At 38.6% G+C, this 27,478-nt stretch overlaps 1 protein-coding gene across 8 annotated transcripts in view; it reads right to left on the bottom strand.

Moving 5' to 3' along the window:
- The window catches only part of COBLL1 (cordon-bleu WH2 repeat protein like 1), a 90,004-nt gene that overhangs the window by 34,394 nt on the left and 28,132 nt on the right, over positions 1-27,478 (bottom strand). For 5 of the 8 annotated variants that reach the window (XM_030018207.1, XM_030018208.1, XM_041124449.1 and 2 more), the window contains exons 1-2: positions 20,702-20,815; positions 4,762-4,941 (exon numbers count right to left, since the gene is read on the bottom strand). In XM_030018207.1, the coding sequence (XP_029874067.1) occupies positions 4,762-4,941; positions 20,702-20,796 (275 nt within the window). In that variant the 5' untranslated portion in view covers positions 20,797-20,815. Of the gene's footprint in view, positions 1-4,761; positions 4,942-20,701; positions 20,816-27,478 lie in introns of those variants that run through there. The other 3 variants (XM_030018212.2, XM_030018209.2, XM_030018213.2) reach the window with 1 other exon arrangement.

Here is a 27,478-nt window from a genome sequence, read left to right as displayed (position 1 = left end):
TAGTCACCTTTCTGGTTATCAGCCTAGCCAATAAGTTACCCGTTACTTTTTTTTTTTCTGGTGCATTTTTATACACTGACTAGCTTTAAAAGCTACGCTTCCTCTGGCCTTCAGTTATTGGAGAATGGTAAGAACACCGAAGACGACCACGATGAGAATTCACAAGCAAAGATCACAGAAAGCTGTCCTGTGGAAATGCACCACGGTGACAGGGGCAAGCCCTCACGTTAACCAGAGTCACATGAAGTGACAGAATGGTAAGTAAGGAACATAGCTGCTCACAAACAACAGAGAGGTACATGCAAATTAGTACATGAAAACAGTGATTCAGTGCGAATTTGCTTTCCATTGGTACTTCCAGAAATGCCCTGCTTGACTGGAGGATGCTAGACTTTAAGTCCCCCCTCTACTGGAGGCCAAGATATGTTCAACAATTGCTTTAGACAGACATTCCTACAGCGATACAAAAAGCAACCTTTTTTTGTAATCACATCCTCCAAAACTTGTAAAACTATTTTTTGCTAAAGCCTTCAAGGATTGCAGGTAGAGGAATACATGTATCACAATAAATTTAACAGCTGCCATAATTAATACTTAGTAAAACTCCAAGAAGTGGCCATCAGCACTCTCGGAGTACATCATCTGCTTGTCCTCCTTTATCTAATTTCAGTAAAATCTTTATCTGCAACATCTTTAACTTCATTACATTACTTAGTTTTCCAGAAATCTCAGATCATAAATTTATTTACATATTCCTGCACCCCTTCATCTCTCATCTATTTTCCCCTGGTTATTCCTACCTGACTAAACAACAATAAAAAGTGGGGAATAGCAGCTTCTCATTACATCACATAACTGATAGTTAAACAATTAACCTTCACCTAGAAGGTATCAAGCCATGTTATGTTTGTAACCAACAGTAAAAAGTGTCACTTCAAATACTGGATCAAGTGTTGAAAGGAAAAAAATGCATCAAATTTCTACACACCTCTCCAAAAACAAGGGCTAGAAACTTGCTACTTGAAAGTTGAGATTCTGACACGATCAAACTTTAGGAACAAGATCTTCCTATCATGAGGCTCACAGTAAGCACCACTGAACAAATAAATCTGTCAGTTACCACCAAAAGTATTCCTAGGTAGGGATGGAATAGAGAAGGGGGGCAGGGGGGAGAAGAAGGGGGGGGGGGGAGCCCTACACACACTTTGGCTTTCTATAGATCTCTGATTACTTAAGCCTATGGCTTCATGGCCTTCCTTGCAAAAATATTTACTAATCCTATTCTCTAAAGAGAAAAAGACATTTGTTTTCATGGAGAACAACAAAAAAAACACCAAACCCCCCAGAATTTGTTACTAACAAATGTTAAGTACAATAGGTTTTGAAAAGTAGGGCAACACCACAAAGCTTGTTATTCACTGGCTAGCTATACAGAGTAAACCAACAGTTTATTAAGAATACCCTAATGACTGAAAATACCCAAGAATGGATCAAATGGAAACTCACAAAGGACTCTAAGAAAACAAATTCAGCAAAGCTAAGGTCTCTGAGAGGCATCTGAAACTGAAGCCCTAAACATGCAACCCTGCAAAACTATTTGTCTGACACAACATTTCCAAATAAAATGCATGTCACTATCATATTGGCCCTTGAAATCTCTAAGTTAATTTACTGAATCACACAACTGAAACTAATTATTCAATTTTGAGAAAACTTTTTCAAACTCTGCATTTCTTCCTTGTGGGAAAACAAAAAACTAACTTAAAATGATCAGGCTGCTAAATAAAATAGTTCAAGTCATTTTTTTTTCTTCTTTGGCTGCAGAAAATTCTTCAGTCCTATGCTATATTTAGAACCAATGGAGAAGATTCATACACTCCACTCTGAAAAACATTCCAATTAAAAAAAAAAAGAAGAAAAAAAGAAGGCGCAAAAAAAGAAGGTGCTTCACTCATTCCTTCCTCCAAAAGACTGTACCTTTCACTTCCTATCACTCACTGCTCTTACCATGTTTTTTGGGGGGGGTTATGCATGTGTGCTTTTAAATAACTGCTTGCCTCGACCCCCCTGCAGGAATCCTGGTGATAGGAGAGTGCGAATGTCACTGTCAGATTCTGAACTGATGAGCTGAATCACTATCACCAACTACTGCAAAATAGAAATTGGTGTCTAGGCTTAAATAAGAGAATCCACCCATGCCTGAAGTTTCAGAATGAGAAATGACCCGTTTCAGTCCTCCTTCCTTTTCTCAGTCTCTCAGGTTTTTTGCTTTAGCTGCCCACAGATCAACTCAAGGATCAAAAATTATTCTCTCTTGTAATCTTTTTCTCTAAAACCCCTTTTGGATTTCATTCTGATCCTCTTCTGCCTACTTCTACTCGCTCAGGATATTTATGTATGTAACATCTTGCTTTGTTCTACATAGCTCTTGCTATCCACTATGCCAAAGCAGAGAGCAAACCAACACAACTTCATCTGACAACAGTAGAGGAGTTTCTTCTAGTGGACTATGGCATTTGAGCACACAGTTTTGCTTTTTCTAGTATGAGATTTTAAAAGGTATTCTCTCCTCAGGAGCTTTGAAGCTGCTCATCTCTGATTATGTACAGGAAAGAGACAAACCAGCAATTTATCTATGTCATTTCTAGAGGAATCTTGCCTATTTGTCCACAAAATTCAACTATCAAGTCAGAGCAAAACTAGAAGATAGTTTGAAGGATGTTTCACAGTGGACTGCAGGTCCTGCACAGTACCTCCCCTCATTCTGAGTGAGGCTGGCAGTGCTAATATAGGTTCTTATTTGCAAGAGAGCCATTTATGAAATTAATCACATACAGTATCTTGATTGGAAAAAAAACCCAAAATAGTAACTGTGGGATAATAAAACTGATGGGGAAACGTGTGCGCTTCCTGATAAGCCTGTGAGCCCTACCTTGAACACTGAGTAATTATACACAATGTAATTTGACCAAGTGAAGATATATGCAACATTGGTTTCTGTCACTTTGTTCTGATCAAAGCAAGATAGAGGGCACACTGTACTCAAGTGTGGACAAAGGGAGTGAAAAGAAGAAAGAGAAGTGCCTGACAGTATACACATGGAGTCTCACCTTTAAAAAAATTTTAAAAGCAGGGGAAGGCACCGTATTTACAGACAGCAATGTTCCTTGCTGTAAACATGCTAGCACAAACACGATAAAGCGTCATAGTAGCCACCAATTATTTCAGAAAATTTCTTCTGACAAATATAACCACAGATTTAAGTTATCCTGAAAATCACATGGGAGAAATCCACAAAAGTTCCACTGCAGCTCTGGTGAACAAGCTGGTATTTGATGTCTAAGCAACGACCTCATGAATGCTAGCAAATGACAAAGCATGCAAACAGACTGGAGCCAGACTTTATCTCTCACTAAGAAGTGAAGTAGTTGTAACTATGCATTTACATTACCTGGTTTAAATGAGTAAATTAAATAAATCAGCCTGCTTGCTTTCAGCAGGGAAGACACTGGCAATGCACTAACACGGGCACAATATACAGATAGTTTCTTTATTTCAGCTTACAAAAGCAACCAACTGGCATCCTAATTGCTCTGATCCATACAAGGCTTTGCATAGCAGCCTTCTTCATAGATGGTCTATGATAATTAATATAACATTTTAAGTCCCAGGATTTATGATTTCAAGTCACCAGTCAATGTCCCGGTCTTTCTGAACTAAAGGTGACCTCAAAGTTACATGTACAATCTATACTACCAATTAGCAGACTGAAATATGTATTTCAAATTAAAACCAGTTAAGAAAATATATTTGTTTAAAAAAAAAAAAATGTCCAAAGCTGTAGCTAGAAACTATTTCTCTGAAGCATTATAGATTTTGCCTGAAGCGATGACACCTTTTTTTAGGACTGCTAGTAGTCTATAGGTAGTAGTGCTGAGCAAGTGCTGAACATGAGACTTTGTACCCAAATAGGATGCAGGAACTCATCTTAAGTCTAAAAGGAAAACTTATGTGGGAAAATTCAGTAACTCTTACAAACCAGTATTTTTCTATAGATTTGCAATGACTAGAAAGAGCAACAGGTATGGCTACACATCCTGATAGGTGCCATACAGAATTTCTGAATCTCAAAAAACAGTCTTCCCAAAAGGTAGGTAAATGTATAAAGTATATGTTTCCACAGCTACCCCGAAATCATAGTAGAATCATAGAATCATTTAGGTTGGAAAAGACCTTTAAGATCATCAAGTCCAACTGTTAACCTAACAGTGCCAAGTCCACCACTAAACCATGTCCCTAAACGCCACATCTACACGTCTTTTCAAAACCTCCAGGGATGGTGACTCCACCACTTCCCTGGGCAGCCTGTTCCAATGCCTGACAACCCTTTCAGTGAAGAAATTTTTCCTAATATCCAATGTAAACCTCCCCTGGCACAACTTGAGGCCATTTCCTCTTGTCCTATCCCTTGTTACTTGGGAGAAGAGACCGACACCCACCTCACTACAACCTCCTTTCAGGTAGTTGTAGAGAGCGATAAGGTCTCCCCTCAGTCTCCTTTTCTCCAGGCTAAACAACCCCAGTTCCCTCAGCCAATCCTCGCAGGACTTGTGCTCTAGACCCTTTACCAACTTCGTTGCTCTTCTTTGGACACACTCAATGTTCAGGCTTACACAACTCATGTATTTTACTAGAGTGATTAAAACCTGGATGGAGGTCAAAGTAAACTAGAGCAAGAAAGGAAAATTAAGTATAACTTACCTCCCATTAACTGTAGTATACTTGATCACATCTCCTGGCAGGACCACTGACAGTTCAATGTCTTTATCGATTACATTCTCTTTCTGTTCCATGATGAGGTTGGCTGATTCTGTGTCATCAAACAGAGAAACACCACTGGGTTTTGTTTCAGATGGAGGAGGCGGTGCTTTAGATTTTCTTCTGAAATAAAAGGACAAAAATTAAAAGTCAAGTAGGCATTTATACATGTGATTCCATACTGGCAAACTAACAAGTCTCAGAACAAGAATGAACCACACTTAATTCTTTTCACTTAGACTGTGTTAAGTGATATGTGCAAGAAAGGGATGAGAAAATATTTTAAATATACAATCAGTGGTGACAGAAGATACAACTGGCTAAACTATCTATCATATTAAAAAAAAAACCAAACTCAATAAACATCAAGCCCAAAACAAAAAAGTTTTTTTAATATACATTAAAAAAAGTAAATTAATTACTTTTTTTTCTCCTTTGGGTTATGCAAAGGACCCTATTTGTGCATTCTCCATACAGATTTACTGGATTAGTATAAACAGAAATACTATACTATGCAGTATGAAGCCAAATTGCACTGACAGTATGTTTAATATATAGGATAGATTGGTGAGGGAATAATCACTTTTCCTCCCCAGATTTTTCTTTTGATTATTAAAATCATTCAAACAACTCCTACCAGCTCTAGTCTATTTAATTCTATACAGTAATAAAATAGCAGTATAACCAATACTACGTCATAATATTTCTTGACATTTCAGTCACAATATGCTTTCATATTTCCCCCTCAAAATATGCTGATTTCCTGTTTTATCTTCTCGCTATCCTTTCCCATCAAGAGTATAAGCCAGTGTATTCTTGAATGCAAAGAGCAATCACTAAATAGGTTTCACTTATTTCACTTAAAAAAAAAAAAAAAAATCAAAAATGGTATAAAAGGAAAACGCTCTACATGTCTTAATATATTTATGTTACAGTAAATTCTGAAGGTAGGACTCTCCTGTCCTACAACGTATAGTCCATCATCCCCTTTTATTGAAATAACTTTCTACAACTCACCAGAATTTTCACAAGGAAAACATACTATTATTAAGAATTTCACCATTAGAAACAAAGCCAAAACACACTGTGGAGACATGCTACGTCATGAGAACTTTTAAATTTCTTATAAACATTCTTTTAAAAAGCTTGAATGGAGTCACATTCACAGAAAACTAAAATACATTTCAAACATAATACACAAAGGTTTCAAAAATATGCTTGCAATTTAGATTCTGGAGCTGTACCAAAGTTTTTTTACTTTAAACGTAACCAAAGAAATTAACTTCTGTAATTGTCCTACAGAATTAAACCAAAGATCTAGCATACAAGAATTAGAAACACACATCTTCCTTGGGAAAGAAAAGTTTAAAGTCACTCACAGTGAAGAGCAAACAAGGTCCACAGCAGCATTGCAAAAGACTGCGTAATGAGACTTCACATGACCATCTGTTGCTGAAAGTGCTTAGAGTTTTGAACTTCAGAACTCTGTGCTGAATAATTAACTATTCGCAGCCTCTCAGAGCTAATCGGGAGTACTCACAGACCTCCAAACACACCAAATGAGGATCTGCCGTCAAAATTTATACCTCCTCTCTGTTAATGTTTTAAATTAGTTTCAGTGTACTCCGCATACAATCCAAAACGTGTGGCGTTAACTGCAAATTTAACTTTGGTCTCTACAGCAGCTTGCCTGGGTTGTTTCTGGGTTATGTGAACATTGCAAAATGTATGAATCAAACTTCTTTTTGCTCCTCCCCAACTTGTTTGGGGAGTTTTTTTGCATGATTTTTAGCTCATATAACTGCCAAAAAGAAATTATTAGTCAATACAGAGCATCAATACAACTATTAAAAAAAAAAAAAAAAAAAAAAAAACAAACCAAAACAAACCCTAAAAACTCACCCAATGACATTAATACCAAAACCCAACCAAACCCAAAGTGAAGCAGTACTGCTTTTCCCCTTCTTTCCTCATTCTTACATCTTTAAGTGACTTCAAATGACTGTTAAAAGATATTTGTTGCAACTGAACTCAGAATTTAATCTTTGAAGACTACATGCCACAGAAAGATTTGTTTGTAAATACTAGTGGACTCTATTTTCCATTAAGCAGAAAAACAAAGTTTCATTGCTGGAACTCTACTATAACTGGAGAGCACTTAATCACACACAGCAATAAATGCACGGTCCATATCAGTAAAATGTGGATTTATACAGAGTCTAACTTACACTGTTGTGGTGAGTTGACCGTCATGGGCAAAACAGACCCAAATTGGGGAAAATTAACTTAATTTATTGCCAGTCAACCAGAGTAGGGTAATGAGAAATAAAACCAAATCTCAAAACACCTTCCCTCCACTACTCCCTTCTTCCCGGGCACAGCTTTACTCCCGCATTCTCTGCCTACCCCCTCCAGCAGCGCAAGGGGATGGGGAATGGGGGTTATGGTCAGTTCATCACAGATTGTCTCTGCTGCTTCATCTTCTTCAGGGGCAGGACTCATCACACTCTTCCGCTGCTCCAGCGTGGGGTCCCTCCCGTGGGAGACAGTCCTCCATGAACTTCTCCAGCATGGGGTCCCTCCCACGAACTGCAGTTCTTCATGAACTGCTCCAGTGTGGGTCCCTTCCATGGGCTGCAGTCCTTCAGGAGTGCACTGCTCCAGCGTGGGTCCCACACGGGGTCACAAGTCCTGCCAGAAAACCTGCTCCGTGGGCTCCTCTCTCTACAGATCCGCAGGTCCTGCCAGAAGCCTGCTCCAGCATGGGCTTCCCACAGAGTCACAGCCTCCTTCGGGCACCCACCTGCTCCAGCGTGGGGTCCTCCCCAGGCTGCAGGTGGATATCTGCTCCACCGTGGACCTCCATGGACTGCAGGGGGACAGCCTGCCTCACCATGGTCTTCACCATGGGCTGCAGGGGAATCTCTGCTCCGGCACCTGGAGCACCTCCTCCCCCTCCTTCTTCACTGACCTGGGGGTCTGCAGGGTTGTTTCTCTTACATGTTCTCACCCCTCTCTCCAGCTGCCGTTTTTTGTTCTGCAGCAACCTTTTCCCCTTCTTTAATCTGTTACCCAAAAGGTGCTACCACCACCACTGATGGGCTCAGCCTTGGCTGGCAGCAGGTCCGTCTTAGAGCCGGCTGGTATTGGCTCTGTCAGACATAGGGGAAGCTTCTAGCAGCTTCTTACAGAAGCCAGCCCTGTAACCCCCCCGCTACCAAAACCTTGCCACACAAACCCAATACAACTGTAGAGAGCTAGAACTGATAAAATACTTTTGTCAAAACTTGTGTGCAACAGCCAGATAGATGAAGTTCTACATATTTATAAAGAACACACACACACACACACACACACACACACACACACACACACACACGGGGTCAGGCAGTCTAAAGAGGTCGGCTGAATCTCCACGTACAGAGCTATGTGCCCCTACCCATCTCTAGCACATCTGCATATTCTTCATGGTTAGTTTTGCTTACATTTCCCACCCCGCACAAAGGAGGAAAAATCTCCAAGTATACTTTCTCAGAAGTTATGCTGAGTTTTTGGCAATCTCTTATTAAACAACAGGGATCCCAATACTTTAATTTTCTGTTTCCAGATGCCATGTCTCTTTTTTCTTCATTTTTCACCAATTCTCTCATTCTTACCCCAAAGTATTTACATTTGGTCTTACAGCTTTTTCTTTTCTTGAGTTTGTGTCTCTACCTTGCCACAGGAGAGGCTGCCTGACAGGTAACAGAAGCCCTGCACCGCCAGCACTGGTATCGGGCAGCAAGAACAATTCATTACCATGATTACATCTACAGGTGCAAATCAAGAGCAGCAAGTGACAGGATGGTGGAAATATACTTGCAAGGTAGTTTTAACCAACAAAACCCTCCTCTCCTCTTTTGCACTATGGGCCCTCCAAGAAGCTGACACAGGTGATTTCTCTTACAAAGACATCCTCCACATGCCATTTTATTCAAACACCAAAAAGTAAAACCAGCATTAACCACATAACTCCAAGTCTATGCCACCATTTCAAACACTTATGCATCATAAAGAACAAACAAACAAAAGCCCAGTTCTCTTTTGCCGCTTCACCTCTACCAGGTACTCAGCAAACCTGGAGAGCTGCTGGTTTTTACTGAATTTGCTAAAAAGACACAGAGAGTGTAAGGTAGTTTCTTCTGAAGAGAAGAAAACCCTTGATTTTTAGTAAGACAAAATACAACCATAACAAAGAGAATAAATTTGCTATCATATTTTAGAGGTCAGAAAAAAGGTGTTGAGTAAATGGTCTCACTCACAGCACCTTTCATGTTCAGATAGCTTCCAGATATGCTAGGAGCTAAGCAGACCTAATCTAATTTTCAAAGTAAATATTAGAAGGAGTTAGAACAGCCAAAAACATGCTCTTTATTTTCATGGCTACCACAGAACTAAAGGAAAGCTGCGGGAAGAATCAAAGTACAGCTTATTTAAGCTATGACATAGAGGCAGCTAAAAGCGAAATTTTAACCAAATAAGGCCACAACTGATAATATAAGAACTCCTCTGGAAATTGTGCTGCAGTATCCTACACAATGTGGGTCCTCACTCCTTCCTAGTCTCCACAGGTCCCAGCTCCAACTGACTGACCTTCCCTACACCAGACGTTAAAACTGCCAATCTCCGCTCACCTGAAGGGATGTGCTCCCCGCTGTTTATCACGAGGTAAACAATTCCAGCTACCTATTATGCTGGAACTGCTTGACTGTCATCTTCTGTTTAACCAATTGTTTAAGACAAAGCAGGAAAGGAAAAAAAAATCCAACCAACCAAACAACCCCCCCCCCCTTTTTTCTCTGATTCTTCCTAGCCCTGGAAAAGGCAGCCCGAGGGACACCCACAACACTCTCACAGGGTCCCACAAACACAAGCTGGTACAGCCTGGGCAGAGTTTATATTTCCCTTGTTACCAGTGCACCTGGAGCCCACTGCTTATGCCAAGTCTTTCAGCTAGCCCTCATCTTGTGAGATGATATTGTTCCCAAGAGAATTGATTCATATCTCTTCAAAATTTAGATTTCTGAAGTCCCACCTGCAATTCCCACCAGTCTTTGTGACAGAATACAATTCCTGTAAAGACATTAAAGAATTCTTTCAGCCCAATGCAGATAGAAGACTTTATCATTTTAAGAAAAACAATACATCTTTTAAAATCAAATGCAAGGCCATAAAGTCAACATTTTATGTGCTTCAGATCCCACTTCTACAGAATAAAGTGTCATTACTGTATCTCAATATATCTCCTGCTTGCCAAAAAAAATAATAGTGTCAGTGATCTGAATGTGTGGAAGCCCTTTTTAAAACAAAGGTCTGGCACAGTAAATAAATAAAGCATCTATTTATTTGATTTTCAAAAAATTCCTGTTAGAAAGTTACAAGCAGTATATTTTTAACTATCAGTAACTAGAGGAAGGCACTTTAAAATAATGAGAAATACTTGAACTGACAGTGACCTGGATATTCCAGTTATCGCCAGCAGTTCCTTTCAGTAAGGATCACTTTCCCCAAAAAAGTGGAGAAAAAAAAAAAGAGGAAATCTATCTACTAGATTTGTGCACAACCGAAGGCTACAGCATAAAAAACATCACCTCTTCAAATCTTGGTATCAAGGAATATTAATATTTACAGCACCTCCCCTTTTGAACACAATTACATGAGACACTATACAAAGACAGCTTGACAGCCCTCTCACTGAAATTATTTTCGATCTAACCTCCAACATCATAACCATCTCTCAAGTTCTCTATAGCAATCACCTAGGACAGGAAAGGTCATAAGGGACCCTCACCTGCAATTCAGTCATCTCTCAGGTACTGAAAAAGTTCATTAAACATATTACAATAAAAACCTTCTACTGCACAACAGATAGGCTTAAGTTTGTTAATTTGACTTATGGCACCGTGAAGAACACTGGTTTATACAAAGAGCAACTACACATTTTTTTTTATATCAAACTTTACAAAATTATGTATGCCAAAACACAAGCAGCACTTAATTTTAGTTTCACTCAGAGTCAGAAAAGGATCTAGCTCTACTATGATCATATCACAAGCGGAAAAAGGCTGCTGTGATAAAGCTTCTAGAGCTTTTCTTGCCTTTGACCTCTCACCCCAAGCAATTATTATAATGCTTTCTCGATTATCACAATAATGCTGCTCCACTGCTATGCCAAAGTAGCAGACAGCCAAAACCTTGCACATCACCTGCTCAACCAAAGAACAGTTGATCAAGAGTTCAGGCCTACATCAACTACATTAATTTGTTTTGTTTACAATAATACATCAGTTTTGGCCAACAGGTATACAAAATATTTAAGCCCCTACTTTTGCCTATAAGCATTCCCAGCCCAACACTCATCTTTAATACTCACAGAACAAATTTGTCTTCTATACTAAGCAACGATCATGAACGTACCGAATTTCCTCCTGTTTATTCAGTTCCCATCTTTTTGGGATGGTTTCACAGCATCACCACTGTACATCTTCAAAATCAAACACTACTTGCTAGGAAAAAGCTTGGAGACAACTGCAGCATTACTATCTGATTCTGCCCATCACAGTCCAGCAATAAGTGAAGTTATCAATGCAAGTCACTCAAAAAAATCACTGCTATATGTTTCAGGGCATATGTATTTTCTTTAAAAGAAAAAAAAAAAAGAAGGAGGGGAAGTATTTCATAAGACATAAATGTTCAGTAATCCACATTTCAAGTTAGTTTGCAAGTTGAAGCTCCCAAATTGGGACTTGATCATTACTTAATCAAACACATGAAAAGTGCAGTATTTTACAATACTGTCTATTGTCCATGGGCCAGTCTGAAAGGCCGGTTTCACCTGCCCATCCAAGTATAATTATGGATGATATTTTGTTTTCTTTCCTTTAGTGAAATGCAGCCTGACTTTCATTTTTATTGCTCTTAATCCGAATACTAACAATCGATTGACATATCTATTCCACATGAATTATTTTTCTTTTAGCTTGAGAACTGGAATACACAGCTTTTCTTGTTGTAGTAGCTACAGAGATGTTGTAAAGCCACTCTGCATAACCTTGTGATAGACTGAAATGAAAATACTCAAGAAATAGGACCATTACTCTTCCCACCCCCACCAGCACAGCAAAATAGCCTATAGGTGAGCACAGGATTTATTTTCTATGTATGTGAAGCTTTTTTTCCTGTCTATGATCTGATACTCGGCATCTAGTCTCTTAAAGCAAAACAAAACAAAACAAAAACCCACCTTCTTCCAGAGATCAGTGAAAACAAAGAATTTAACAATGAGTAATGTGTAATAAGGTATATATTTTCATTAGAGATTTCATTAAAAATCTGTATTTAAAAACAAAACCTTAACAGCTAACATCCTACAACATATGAGTTTCCATTTTCCTGTGTGCTATTACCAAAGAGCAATAAATTCCCGAGTCCCTAAATTATCTGTTCATCATTATGTGGAAACATTGCATGGTATCAGTTAAAATCAACAGTGTCATAGTACATACCACTACAACAGTGTATGTACGTGTTTATTGCAAGCACACATCTTAACATTCTGCAATACTTGATTGTAAGTCCACTTGCTAGCTTATCTTTAAAATTATATTTATTTCATACCACAACACAAGGTGATCTGCTTTTCTCATTTTCAGAGAGACTTCTCTTTCACATCTTGGATTCACCCATTCCCATCCTGGCTTCTTCTAGCCCAAGTCTGAAGCTGACAGAAAAAGAACTGACTGGAAATCCTTTGCTTTACACTGCCCAATGAATTGGAACTGTTCTCACAAAAACCCCACACTTTTAGCTTTTTCCAAAACAGGAAAGGCTATTTTGTTTATCAGCTTCTAGAGATTCTCCCCCTTAATGACTGTCACACTCAGAAAATGGAAGAACACCACCTGTAACTACATACACTACATCTTAACCACCTTTCACTGCTGTTCGCTGCATCCTACCTCCTCCATACACACACATTTCTAACAAATTGCTTGAAACAAATTCTAGAATTTTTTCAGTCACTTAAAGTTTTAGATCAAGGAGTCAAAAGTTATGCTACAGCTGTATCAAAACACGCTCTGCACAGCTGTATTGTTCTTGTGATTCAACAACTGAATTGAATACTAACTAGCATCAGCAAAAGTCTATGTATTTTAATATTCGGTAAGAACAAGGACTCTTGTTGTCACTCTTGATTTGTCACAAAATTCTCCTGCCAGAAAAAGTACAGTTGCTTCTATACAACACATTTTATGTTATGGCACGCTCACTGGCAAATTACAGTTCACTGCTTAGATTCTCTGATCAGGGCTTGGAATGGGAAGTCCCTAAATTTACTTACCTTCCACAACCTTTACGGTTGCATTGTCCCAATTTTAGCTCTAATACTCCTCCAAATAAGACTGCAAGCCATCAGTCAAATCTAATGGAGAACAATGCTTGCAGAAAAGAGTATGCTTTTAGGAGCACCTCCAGATGAAAGAAAACCTCCGAGATAAAGAATGTCCAATAAACCACTCAGAGACTAATATAACATCTCAACTTCTCCTTCTATTTTCTTCAGAGTCACTCTGTCAGTTCCATATGGTCAGTGCTGGTTTTCCCTAAAGCTGCTACAAAACAGAATTCATACCATGACCGTCCCACAGCAGGAAACGGGCACTACGTGGTAGAGGTGCATGAAATGACCAAGACGTTTCCTTGAAGCTTTACACCTCGCTAAGCACCTAAGGCTATGAAGGCAAACTCCCAGAACTAACAGTCAACAAGTAGACTGTGCTCCTCAAGAACACAGTTCCCACCTTGGAATGGACATAAAGATACAGAAGTGAGGCAACTCCTGAAAACTACCCTTAGCGGAGTCTAGGGTTTACAGCAGAAGCCCATGCAATGGATCAAGTTAAGTGGCTGCCATTTGAGAATATGCATCCTTTCTTCAGGTAAAGTTACTGTCTACTGGTACAGCCCATCGTGTGTCTAGGTCTTGCACTGAGAGACTAAGACAAATGAACATCTGAACAGGGAAAAAGGCTCAGATGAACTGGGAAAGCAAACCACAACCTGCAAGGAGATCAAGAACCAAGCTTGAAATAAACTATAGACTAGAGAAACTAAGCAAACCAACCAAACAAAAAACCCAAAATGCTGAAAATGTGAAGGAAAAAACAGAAACCGCTTTTTCCTGGTCATTGTATATTTGTTGTAAAGACAATAGAACTGAAGAGTCCAGACATCTCACCTCAAACAAGTATCACAGAATGGCAGACATGAAAAGCATCACAACCACTCCCAGCTTTGACTCACCTTTTTATAATACACGAAATAGGTATACAGTCATTAGACTCAGCATGAATCTTTGCCTTTGCTTAAGATGTATGGCTGTATGTATGCACCATCAAACTTCTTTGTTCCTCCCTTCTTACATAAAACAGTCTAAATTTTTCCTATGTAAGGAAATTAAACACTGAAGCTAGTCTTGAATGGCACATTCAACTTTTGCTTTCAATTCCAGCACTGCTTGCCAAGAAACAAAAAAAAAAAAAAAAAAAAAAAGTCACCAGACTGATAATATTGTGTCTTCTTCTAGACATTACTTTGTTTTCACATAACTGCATTTGGATCACAGAGAAGAGACTCCTCAGCAGTACGTTGCTTTCTTCTCTAATGATGCAACACATTGTCAACATTCACCTTTTAATGAAAGTCTTAAAACAATATAGTTTTCTTAATCACAATCCTTAAGACCACACAACTTCTGGTACATGACAGAAAAGCTATTCCAAAACATGAAGATTTGTTCTGCATATTAGTAGACTTACAATTTTGTTTTTAAAGTATCAGCAGACCATAATGTGCAGTTTCTAAAGTGGAATCACTTCTTCCCACCCTCTAACTGAATGTCTGAACTTCCTACTTAGGTCTGTGGCTGATGTTTTGTAAGAATAGAGACCCATATGGGACTGTAAACATAAAATTCATCTAAGAACTGTTCTTGTTTCATTCCTAATGGAGCTTTTTCACCATGTCTGGCATTCTCACACTAAGATTAACCAGAAAACATTTAATGTTTATCTGAAGACTTCCACTGAGTCTCTAACTTGCTATCACCTCTACTTCTACCTAAATCATGCTCAAGAACAGTTTGCTGTTGGTCATGGATAGCACCTCTCCTTTTGGTGGAACCTTAAATATCAATTTTTAACTGGAATTTGACTAGTTGAAATGTCACATTCTATTCATCTTGACTAAGTTAATACCAGGCACACAGGTTTCTACACAAAATTTGGGTTGCTGGAAGTGCTGCAAAAAAGGTTACTTTTAAGTTAGTTTTAAAATACTGTAGTATTCTAATATTTATCCTTAACATTAAGCAGTCTAAGTATTTGCTGTACCAGCCTCATGGCATCTATGTAACGCGCCTATCGGTCTTGATGCTAGGCTTTCATCTCTAGATCAGTATCACTGTTTGGCACACAGTCTGTCTATTTGTACGATAAAAGCACCAGCTGGATGTCAAGATCAAGGTATGGATCAATGAGAGTCAAGCACTGTCCATTCTTAGGTTATCCCTTCAAGCCAGGCTTATGATACATGTAGGACAAAATAAAGGAAAAATATTTGCTGTACTTGCTCCAAAAGAAATATCAGCTTTCAGGTTCTGAATTCAGCCACTTAGTTATTTGAGGAAGATTCTGAGGTTATATTGTAGGGATATTGTCCCTAGCAGGTGGCTCAACAGGTACCAAAAACCCCCAAAGTTCAGAAGCACATTTTAAGTTCAAGTTCCAGTTAAGTTCAATTTACAATTTGTATCTTTCGTGGTAATGGGGTATTTCACAGTGCACTTCTCTCTACAGATTCCCAAGGCTGAAAGGAGACCAATATTGCAAATAATACTGATATTTTAGAAAATATTACATAAGAATAAGATGGTACTAGAAAAGAGACAGTGGGTAAATAGCTCTCCCAACACAAAAACGTATTGTGCAACCGATATACCAATTGACATGCCAGTAGTAATGCTACAGGTGATAAGATTATTAATAAACTGATATTTAAAGATTATCTCTATGGGTTTACTCAGTGAGGTTCCAGCAAACAACAAATCATCTGCAGATATTCCTTAATTTATGCCCATGTTCAGATGACTGCTACAATGAAAGCAAAAAATGTGAAATACCTACGTTTCCACTCTCTTTCCATAAATAAATGGGATCAAGAAAACGAGGCATCCCTGGAATCAAGACATGTTTTCAAAGCTCTTGCTAGAGAAATGTTTCTCCTAGCCAATGGGACGTGTGGAATCCCCCCCTAACTAGCCTCATAGCTCTGAAGAAAAGATTTTTTTTTAAAAAAGTCTTATCCTAGAGGGAAATAAATCACGGGACTGGGACGGTAACCATGACAGTAAGGTGAAAGCTTAATGGAATCTTTGGACGTCTGGTTCACACTAAAAGCAAGAAAGCAGCAAATGAATCCTCCAGTTCCCTCCAGACCATTTGGAACAGACACTTGCCTGTCTGATTGTCTGTCCCCATGGCAGTGGCAGTCTTGAAAACAGAAGAGACTGTATTCGAGTCATAATTCATGCAATGTTTTCTCTTATTACAAGGAAAACCGGGAGATTCAGAGGCAATGTAAACACAAATCTAGGGTAAGGCATGTTTTTAATTGTGCTCCTCTTAGCATTAAAGGGGCACCAACTACAGTATAAGCTTATGTAACATAATTAAGCCAAGTACAAATTTAAAACTTTTCTAGAAAAATGATTCATTCATTGCCGTTCAAAGCCCAATTATAACTATTATTACGATGATCTTTCCAAGCTCACTTAAAACATATGAAAGACTACCCAACTCCTGAGGACAGATAGCTACTGACTTAGTGTTGTCTTACACCATCCAACGAAACATAGCTCCTCTCTAAGCATTAGAATTGCCTCACCATTAGGAAGACAGCCAAGAGCTCAGAATCCTAGCAGGCAACAGAGGATAAAAAAATACTTTATGCTATAAATTAGCATAAAATTTATTATTACTGAGGAATTATAGAAATGTATTCCGATACAAAAGTTCCTTTACAGCACATTGTTGTGCCAAAAGAAGTATTTATTTTTCTCCTTAAAAATAAATAAATAAAACAAACAAAAAGGAAGAGGTGTAGTGGAAAATTAGTTCCAACGATGTTACTTCTAAGGAGACTAAGAACTTAGATTTCTGAAGTAAATAAGGCTAACACAAAATACGAACACAAACTTGGCATGTCCATGTGCAACACACCTCTGCAGCAAGAAGATACTTAAATCTATTTGCAACCTTTTCACAGAGTATCAAATGCAAAAAATAACACAGTTTTACTACCAAAGGAGAGTACAAAAAACTTGAATGACATTCAAAACTATTAAAACTTCTTATGACTCACTTAGCCTTTATTATATTTACAGTTATGAAAACAGCCTGACAGAAAGGAAGGAGAGCAGGGAAGAGAAAGCAGTAAATCTGTAACAGTAATTGAGTAATATATAACTGGCTGAATAAACAGGAAAAGAAAACAAAGAGCAGCTTGAACTGAAAGGGGGAGCTTAACCTTTGATACACTAATAAATCTAACAAATGCTTAAAACTCAAGCAAACGTATGTTACCTCCACTAGGAACAAACCTTCAAATCTTTTTCAAGAACTGCTATAAAAGGATGGTCATACAGATGTTTTTCTCCCATGGCCAGTAAAAAAAGTTCAATTAAGGGCTCTCAAATAGAGCAAAACCTGAATCTGCCCTTCTGGCTGTTACCTCCTAGTCATGAAAGCAGGTATAACACCACTGTCTTTTCAAAGCCCACAGATGAAAAACACCTAGCTCTGCTCATGGCTTTTTCAGCTGCTATTCTGAACATCAATAGAGGTAAGAATTGTTAATTTATCTGAGCTTTTCTACTGCTGCTTTTCTCTCCTGTTCAAAATCATGTTTTAGTAGTAACACTGGAGGCAGGAACTGGATGGATTTAGAGGTTGGGAAAGGTAGGGAAAAGAAAAGCAGAGCCACTCAGTATCACAGCGGCCAGGAAAGGGGCTAATACGGACCCTTCCCTTTTTCCTCACATACAGACATGCCTCAAATATAGGAACACGGGTGTAGGTGGGTAATAGATAAAATAATGCAGGACAGCAGCTAGGAAGCTTTGCAGTAACAACAGGGAAGACAAACTTTACTCCCTTTTCCTTTTAGCTGTTATAGAAGGTTGGGTTCAACTGCAACAGTCCCATTTCGCAGCTGAAGATTCAGATACAGGAAGAATAATTGAGCCAAGCACAGCGATGCAACTTTGGGAAGCACTGCAGCTAATTTCTGTTTTTCATGCAGGTCTTTGGAAGAGAACGAGTCTTCTCCCTTGTAGAAAGCTCTTCAGCCACCAGAAGCCTTCTCTTAGCAGTTATGTCCTTTAACTACCAAAATGTTTTGTACATTTGCATAACCAAGAAATAGGACGGTTTAGTAAACTGGAGAACAGACATGATATTAAGCGTTGGAAGGGAATGGAAAGCAGGGAAGGTTTCCTATCCTGAGCAAGAAGCTTCAAAAAAAAAAAAAAAAAAAAAAACCCACACACACAGATGCTATGTGACACCTGAAGAATGGACAGAGGTCCTACTCAGACAACCATGTCAGCAAACAAGGCACCCTAGTTCATTAAAGGAAAGAAAACGAAAGATAAAAAAGTTAAGTTCAGGCAAACAAATTGTACAAAACCAAGCATTTTCGTTACTAGATTGCAAGAGAAGCATCTTGGCAGTTAATATCCTGAAAGCTAGGATGTAATAGAGGTTTCTCGCGAAGTATGAACAACATAGGTTTACTTCCCCAAACAGAATCGCCGAGCATCTCAGGCTACCACTCCTTGCAAAACTAAGAAGAAATGCTTTGAGTACCCACCTGCCACCAGATCCTCTTGCTCATCTTTCACAGCTTCTCCTCAACACTCACTCCCCTCCCTGCACCCTCCTCAGAAAGCGAAGTGGGAAACCCTCTTACCTTCAGGAACAGGGTCACATTTACTACCTCCTCAAATGTCAGTGCTGCTGCTGGAACCCAAGCCTGATCTCTTATGCACCATGTGAGGGGAGATGGGTGGTACAAAGCACAGCTGGAAGTCCTATCCCAGCTCTCTTCATAGCATAAGCCCAACCAGCAGTTTTCATAGCCACCTTTGCTGCCTCTGACAGCAGATGCTCCCTCCCCTTTGTCCTACTTTAACTTAAACTCCCTCATTGGTTGGCAATTCAGGGCCCCGAATGAATGCTATTACTTCCTACCCAAAGTCATTCCCATTTACATACAAGAGCTGTCATTAGCCACCTTCTCCACTTTCTTCTGCACACTCAGAATCCCCTAGATCCATTTCTTACTGGATTCTTGCAACAGGCAAGGATGCAAGAAGCTATTCCTTCAAAGAAAGCTGGCTCCCTGCATGATGGTGGTAACACCAAAGCTATTCTGGATGACCCATTGCTTTCATTAGAAAGCCTCTGCTCTTTCTGAAAAAGGGTACAGGACTTCAGCATTAACGATAAAGTAGGAACAAATTCTTAAGGAAAGAGGGAAGCATACTTCTTACAAACCTTTATTATAATCATCAGCAGCAGTCTGCTCTGGGGAATGTAGAGAAACTTTCCTCTACAACTATGCTAACGAAGAATTTGCTGTAACTACTATACTTCACTCCTGTATTCACTGCCTCACCCTTTTCAACTTTCACTATCACAAGTTCACACCCTGTATTTTTCACTGCTGAGTTTTTAACATATTAACATATGATTCAGTGCCAGAAGCATACTGACTTAAGTTAAACTGAACAAGATTTCTTAAATGCTTTGTTGCTGTAAGCAAAATGCATCTTGGCCTTGTGCAGTTATTTAGGTATTTAGTCTATTTAGGTACTACAAAATTGTTTTAATGCTTTCCATGATAAATGAAAGTGAAATATAATATTCAAGCAATACACAGAATACACAGCAAGGACTCTACTAAAGGTGTTGACTTTTACAAGTTATTACAAACAACAAGTGGGGTTTTTTTCCAAACAAAATCTTAGATCAAAATCATATGAAAGATGATCAAAGTCAGAAAAGCCTTACACTCTGCATGAAATAACAACATTCCTCATTTAAAATAATCTCAGTAACCTCATTTGAGCTTCTAGGCCCCAATCGTCAACTTAAAATAAAACATGGAACAGCTTCTATATCCAGAAATGCACCAGGAAATTTCAGCAGTCCATCCACATGGATAAATTTACAGGTCTTTATACACCCTTATCTTTGAGCCAGAAACAGGATTAAGAAAAGCTTTTGCACCTTGGACTAGAAGAATTACATACTTTCTCTGAAAAGAAGACAACAGACATTAATTATTCTTTCTTTTTACAGGCCTACATTTGAGTTCTGGCAATTTATGTACTGTCCTACACCCAAATTCTGCTTTCCCTCAAAGAGCAATGACTTAAATGCTACTGCAGATATACAATTATTGGTAAATATTTTTCCTCACAGCAGGTATTAGGACAAGCTCAACCAAACAAGCAAGAAAATGCTCTGTAAATACCTACTTTTCCATCTAGTCTTGCAAAATGTGTCACTTGACATCAACAAACACTTCCAGAAATCCCATTTACACCAACCAGAACAGTTCTGTGGGTCAGAGTTTTATCCATGTATAGCAAAAAAAATTACTGTTAGTATGACACTCCCCAGTAAGATAATACAAGTATTACTTTGAAGCCATTCTGCTGATCATCTAAACAAGGAGAGGGAATAATAGCTAAAATTGACTACACTACTTTTCTGCTTACCTCCAAGACAACACAGGTTTTTCTTCTCCATTAAAATCAAGTGAATTTCTTTCAATAGCATATGTAGGTAGAAGGGACGGAGTGTGTGTGTGCATGGCAAGCTAACTGTTGTTCACTTCTGCTACTGGTGACATCAGTAAGCCTACCTATTTATAATCCTACCACCTGACCAAACAGCCTGCAGAGTACATCTAGAGATTTGTATAGCCATTAATCTTGACAGATCTACTTCAGCCAATTCAAAAGAGAGTATTAAGTAGCTTTGTTATGTCTTCTGTGGCTTTATACCATAAAAAGAATCCAATCCTGTTTTCCGCGCCCCTTCTATTTTTGCAAGACAAGTTTAATGGGAAGTTTTAGAATTAGGACTTTCTTCCTTCCATGCTTTTTAGCCTTCCCTATTTCTCTGTCTGTAAGATACCTGACTAAACAGTTCAGGTGAGCAAATTTTAGTGATCAGTGGAATGCTTAGGCAGGAGAGGCAAATACCCATTTACACCTAGTTAATTTGATCATCAGTACTACCTACAAAATCACTGAAGCTTAAGATCTTGATGAATCAACTTCACAAACAAAAGTACAATATTTATGCTATCAGGAAAACAAAAAACACCTTTGCAGTGTTTGAAGTATGATAATTTACAGAAGCTTGACCTCATTATCAATTAAAAACAGAAGCTGCTTAAAAGCAATTCCCAATTCAGTTACTTCTTCCCAAAGTCAAACCTAACACGTACAGTCATGGTTTAGCCCCAGCCAGCAAGCAAGCACCACCCAGCCGCTTGCACACTCCTCCCTATTTGGTTGGGGGGAGAGAATCAGAAGGGTAAAAGTGAGAAAACTTGTGGGCTGAGATAAAGACAGTTTAATAGGTAAAGCAAAAGCCACGCACGCAAGCAAAGCAAAACAAGGAATTCATTCACCACTTCCCATGGGCAGGCAGGTGTTCAGCCATCTCCAGGAAAGCAGGGCTCCATCATGCCTAACGGTTACTTGGGAAGACCAATGCCATGACTCCAAACGTCATCCCCCCACCCCACCTTCTTCTTCCCCCAGCTTTACATGCTGAGCATGATGTCATATGGTCTGGAATATCCCTTTGGTCAGTTGGGGTCAGCTGTCCCAGCTGGGTCCCCTTCCAAGTTCTTGTGCACCCCCAGCCTACTTGCTGGTGGGGTGGGGTGAGAAGCAGAAAAGGCCCTGACTCAGTGTAAGCACTGCTGAGCAGTAACTAAAACATTTCGGCATTATCAATATGGTTTTCAGCACAAATCCAAAACGTAGCCCCATACTAGCTACTATGAAGAAAATTAACTCTATCCCAGCCAAAATCAGCACAGCATTGTGAGGACTGCTTACAATTAAGTCTGCCCAGGGAATGGGAAGGAATGCAGTCAACAAACTCTTTTGGGCAAGCGCTATCATCAATGGCAACATGCTACAGGTTCCTATCATTGGTAAATGCTGCTTCTAGATCTGTATCAGGCCATGTAGTGTTTCAAAATGGCTTGTGCACCACTTCAGTGAGAGGATAACATCTGTGTGAGTGCGTGTGCTGAGTGAACATTACTGATGATTCCTTACCTGGCCCCTCTTACCTGAGAAGTCCTATCACCAGCATCCATCCCCCATTATGCAGACAAAACAGAAATCTAAGTCAGTTTTCCTAAGGTGTGTAAGGTTGAGTGAAACAATCAATCAGATCAATCTGTTGTGTTCCAAGTCAAGTGCACTCTTCAACCAAACTTCAAGAGTTAACAATACAAAGAATAGAAATCCTTGAAGCAATTTCAATTGCTTGAAAAGCTGGGGACAGCAATAATGCAGATGCAGCCAGACTTGCAGGGCTAGACCACCAGTAGTAAAAGTTTCAGTGCAGACAGGGTATCAGTGTTGTCTAAAATACCAACACATTCCCTATGGCTAGTATGTCCTACACAGGACAAAACATTCGGGAATTCCACTTGGAATATATCCGAGTCTAAGGGCTGTAGCTAGAAATAGTCAATTAATATTCACAAAAATAAAATATCTGATTTTTCTTTTAGTCCCACTGGTATTATGTGGTACTAAATTTTACATACTGTTTATCCACTTAGCAATCACCTTCTTCTGGCTTTCCCATATTAAGCAGTAAATTTATCACTGTTGAAAAATCATGTGGTTTTCATTCAGGGAGTCACCAATGGAATTTAATACTATCAACCACGATAAGCAAGTACCCAGCATTTCAGATAACCTGAAAGGGAAGAAAGGAAAAGTTTTCCATTCCTGCAAGTATGTACCTGGCTATTTCCCTGCATCTCACAGAAGTTATTTTTACTTTTTCCCCCTACTGATATCACTCAGCACAGGCTACTGGTACTTTTTTTTTTTTAAGTTCCTAGAACACTTGTGAAAGGTAAAATGTTGAGAATTTTAAAAGATGGGGTGGGAGGAGAGCTTAGACAGGGTATTAGGAAAAAACACAAAACACCATCTAAAGGAATGGAATGAAAATGCTTTGTTAGAATTTCTTTAGGATTAGAATTTTAAAATGCTTCTAATTTTCCCATAAAGCATCTACTTAAATTACTCATCTTGGCAATGTTGTATTAGCAAACATTCCCTAAAACGGAAACATCAGCTGACTAGTATCAGCAGCAAAAGGGAATGCATATGGATGGATCATAAACATGGAATTTATTTCTTGTGTGTATGCTTTAAAAGAAATAAACAATCTAATTTTGCTAAATACAATGACACTGTAGTGCTAAATACAAAGCATTTTCTAGAGGTCCCTGTATAGGTCTCATTTTTAGTACAGGTGTTTCATGCTCTTTAATCCACAGAATTGTTTCCAAGACCAAAAGGATATGAAGACTTGCATATACTAATGAAGGCAGTAAAACAAGAGCTTCCCAAAATTAATTTTTAGATCTTCAATGCCTTCAGATTCAGTCCTCTGTGATTACCCAGAGCATTGAGTATTTCTGCATTGAGGAAAAAACAAAACAAAACAAAAAACCCTCCAAAAGCCCAATAGGCTGTTAGAACTCAACAGATGTGTATCAATTATCTGCATATGGAAAAGCTGGTCAGAACTATCTGTTTTTTAAAAATCCCCAACAGGGACATATCTGTGAAGTTGGGAGCTCTTTGAACCTATTGTCTCTATTGTTATAAACAAAAGACTGTTTTTTAAAACTATCTGATATTTCATCTAACCCTGAAATAGTAATGATTATTTTTTTAAAATAATATCCATGAGAAACTGAAGTCTGAAAGCAGCAAGAATAGCAGGAAACCTGGATTACTAGGCTAAGAATTGGCATTCTTCCAGATTAAATTCTTGCTTTATTAAATACTCTATTTCTTCAGTTGCTTTGTACCTACTGATATGACATCTCGTCTGTGATGGATCAACACAGTCAATTGTCCAGGGAAAGGCAAATAGTTTTGTTCTATCAAAAAGAACTGGAGAAGAGAGCATAGACAAGAGGCTTCCAAATGGCTTGGAAGCAGACCAAGATCTTGTTTTTCTTATGCAAGTCACACAACAAGGAAACTTGATTATAGATGGTATAATCATGCAACATTAAGGGGGACTTAATTATTTTTCCATTATTTAACATTTGGTTTAAGGATTTTATGCAGCATCATTAGCCAATTCTGTTGCATGTTCTCTTTTCGCTTACTTGGAACAGTTAGAACACAACGAATTGGTACACATAGAATGGTAAATGTAAGAACATGAGAGCTGAGAGACCACGTCATTATGACCCTTACATGAAAGCCATATCAAACCTTTGACCATCCCTGTCGATCCTCTCCGGACCTTTTCCAGTTCTACTATATCCTTTTGGAGATGACAGAGACCAGAACTGTGCACTATATTGTCATTACAGATTTATACAGTGGCATCATTCTCTTTTCTTCTCTATTCCTTTACTAATACACGTGGCAAACTGATTTGTATTAAATTTATCTAAAGTGAATTTAATCTCATTTTATTATCCATTTATTTTTGTAAAATCCTTCTGCAAGTCTTCAGAGTCATGTCTCCTCTCATTACTACAAATAATAATTTTTTACTGTTATCAAACTGCCACCTCACTATTCAGCTGCTCTTCTAGATTATTAAGATGTTGAACTAAGAGTTCCAGCACAGATCCCTGTGGAACTCCAACGTGGCCTCCCCTCACCTTCATAGTAGACCATTTCCCATACCTCTGTTCTTATTTTTGGGCAAATTATTTAGCCGTGCAAGGTCTACCATCTTATGCCATGTTTGTTTAGTTTTCCTAAAAGGTTAAAGACTAGCAGATGCCTTTTGAAAGACCAGAAAGACTGCACCAGCTGGCTTTTCCTCATCCGTTTGGTCAGCACAGCATTTAGATTCTTTTTACATTTTTACAGCATTAAAACATTTACACTGCTATATTGAAGAGTTCCTCATTTTATTCTAAATGTGCTTGTTGCATCACAGTCTGCATAGAAACAGATTTTATTTGTAAATTCAGCCACCAAATTTATAGTTTATCTTGAGTACTAAGGTGGTACTTAAGAGCCCTCACACCAAAGCTGTCCTAGTGGCTGTGCAAATTCAGGACAAAAAGAGAGTGCCTGCTCAGAAAACTTTTGGAAACAAAAGGACAAAGCCCATATTTGGGCTGCCTGTCCACAGCATGGCTTCCCTTAAACTGCTGTATGACCCTTTCACCTCTCTATCTCAATTACAACCCTTTATCCTCATTTTCACATCATAGATCACTCCTCTCTCTACTCAGAACAACAGGTAATATACTAACACATTTTATGACCTGAGTCATATTTCATCTCAGCTGCTAAGGATCTGCCTTACTATCCCACAGATGTTTTAGTATTTTCTTCTATGCCAACTCTCTTCCTGAGAGCACTTTTTGTAACTTTTTCCATGGGACCACCACCACCTTCTTGCCTAAGGCTCTACCTGCATTACACCTACAAACATCTGACAATTAAGAATCCATAATATTTCTTGGTAAGTGTGTAGTAATACATTACAACTTCCCTCCTTTTTAAGGTCAAAGAGAACCACAAATCAAGAGACTTAGGAAAGTTTGTATGGATTAAGCTCTATAGAGGAACACAAGGGTTAAGGTAAAATGAGCAGCAAAAAACCCCAGAGTCTGATGAGAGCAAAATGCTTCCATTCACGCTCACTATTCAGAGGAAGTGAGAATACTAATAGCCATTATCCAGAAGTTTTTATTTACTTAAACCCCCAAAGAACTGTAAATTGCCAGACAATCCTCACCTTCTGAGTTTTGGGGATTGAGACATATCTGAGAGAATATGACACTGAAATGGAGGGGTAATTAATCGCCCAGAAATTACCATTTCGGAAAGTCAGCACCTCTTTCTCCCCACTATTGAAGTTACAATACAGAAATTGCAAACTAAGCAAAATACATCATTTAAGGGGTAAATGACACATTACTATGGTGGTGGTACTGCCATGGCACTAGTGGATACCACAAAGAAAATATAAGAAATAAGAGACAACTGGGGTTGTAAATTGGGGGAATTTTTTCCTAGTATTGTTCACGTCAACTTGATATGGCTAGGTAACAGATGGTATATTATGTTTTTCCTGCTTTGACACAATTTAAAAACAAGCTACAGATGGCTATAATGAAATCCTCATTAACACACTTATATTTTCACGGTTTAGTATAGCAATAATGAAACTTTCAGGTCTGGAATTTCCTGTTGGCTAATTAGCGGTTAGGTTAATAGCCTGAGGAAGTGCACAACCCAAAAAGTTTCTTTATTGTTTAATCATATAATTACTATATTCATATTTCTGGGAAAGCTCTCAAGACAGATTTAATGTCACAGTAAAGCTACCTTTATAACTCTCCCTCTGTTTGTGAAACAACTGTATTATTTCATTTAGCAGAGTGTGTAGGCAGGAAAGCTATGAACAGGCTTAATTCAGCTCCTCTGGGAAGTTTCAGCTTGTTTTTGTTTTAGAGATGCCAACTTACACTTGCAGAATTCTTCAAATACACATTACACTAAACACTCTACAGAAAAGCTAGGATCAACAACTCTTGGTCTGTTGCTACAATGTTACCATAAGATCACTGATTAATGCTTAAATAATTTGGTTTTTTTTAATCCCAGTTTATAATCCTCCACAAAAGCTTGAAATACGACATGTGTTTAGCAGCACACCAGGATATCACTAAAACTGGGATCTAGAAAGAGGGAAAAAAAAAAAAAAAAAAAAAAAAAAAAAAAAAAGAATCACCACAAATCCTGTACTCGGGTTATTTCCATAAATGAAGCTGCTGCTGTAAGACAATCAGGCATAATGCTAGCTGTAAATTAAACAATAAGATTAAAATAGGAGTGAAGGATGTGGTATTTGCAGCTAAAAGCCCTCTGAGGTTTAGTAATCCACACACCAGTTACTAACTGATGACACCATGCCTTCATTATAGTGTTACTTATGCTACAAGATTAAAGCTGCAGTGAACAGCCATCCCCACACCCCAGTCATGCCTTCACTGGGTGGTACAGGCGTATCCCCAGATAACCAATACCTACGCTGGTGCTATGGCACAAGAAAAATGGTAGCTTGGCAGAAGCAGGTCCCAAAATATTATTGAACATTGTTGTTGGGTTTTTTCTTTTTTCAACTGCCATCACCAAAAATCTACACTGAGAAAATGCAGTACTCTTGTGCATACTGAGTTACCAGGCAAAGACCAATGGAAACAACTGTACTGCCTTTTTAAGCCCTAGAGG

Source organism: Aquila chrysaetos, chromosome 6, assembly GCF_900496995.4.
Source record: "Aquila chrysaetos chrysaetos chromosome 6, bAquChr1.4, whole genome shotgun sequence".
Lineage (NCBI taxonomy): Eukaryota > Metazoa > Chordata > Aves > Accipitriformes > Accipitridae > Aquila > Aquila chrysaetos.
The sequence above is the reverse complement of the archived record's forward strand: the minus strand, read 5'-3'. Positions and strand labels throughout refer to the sequence as shown.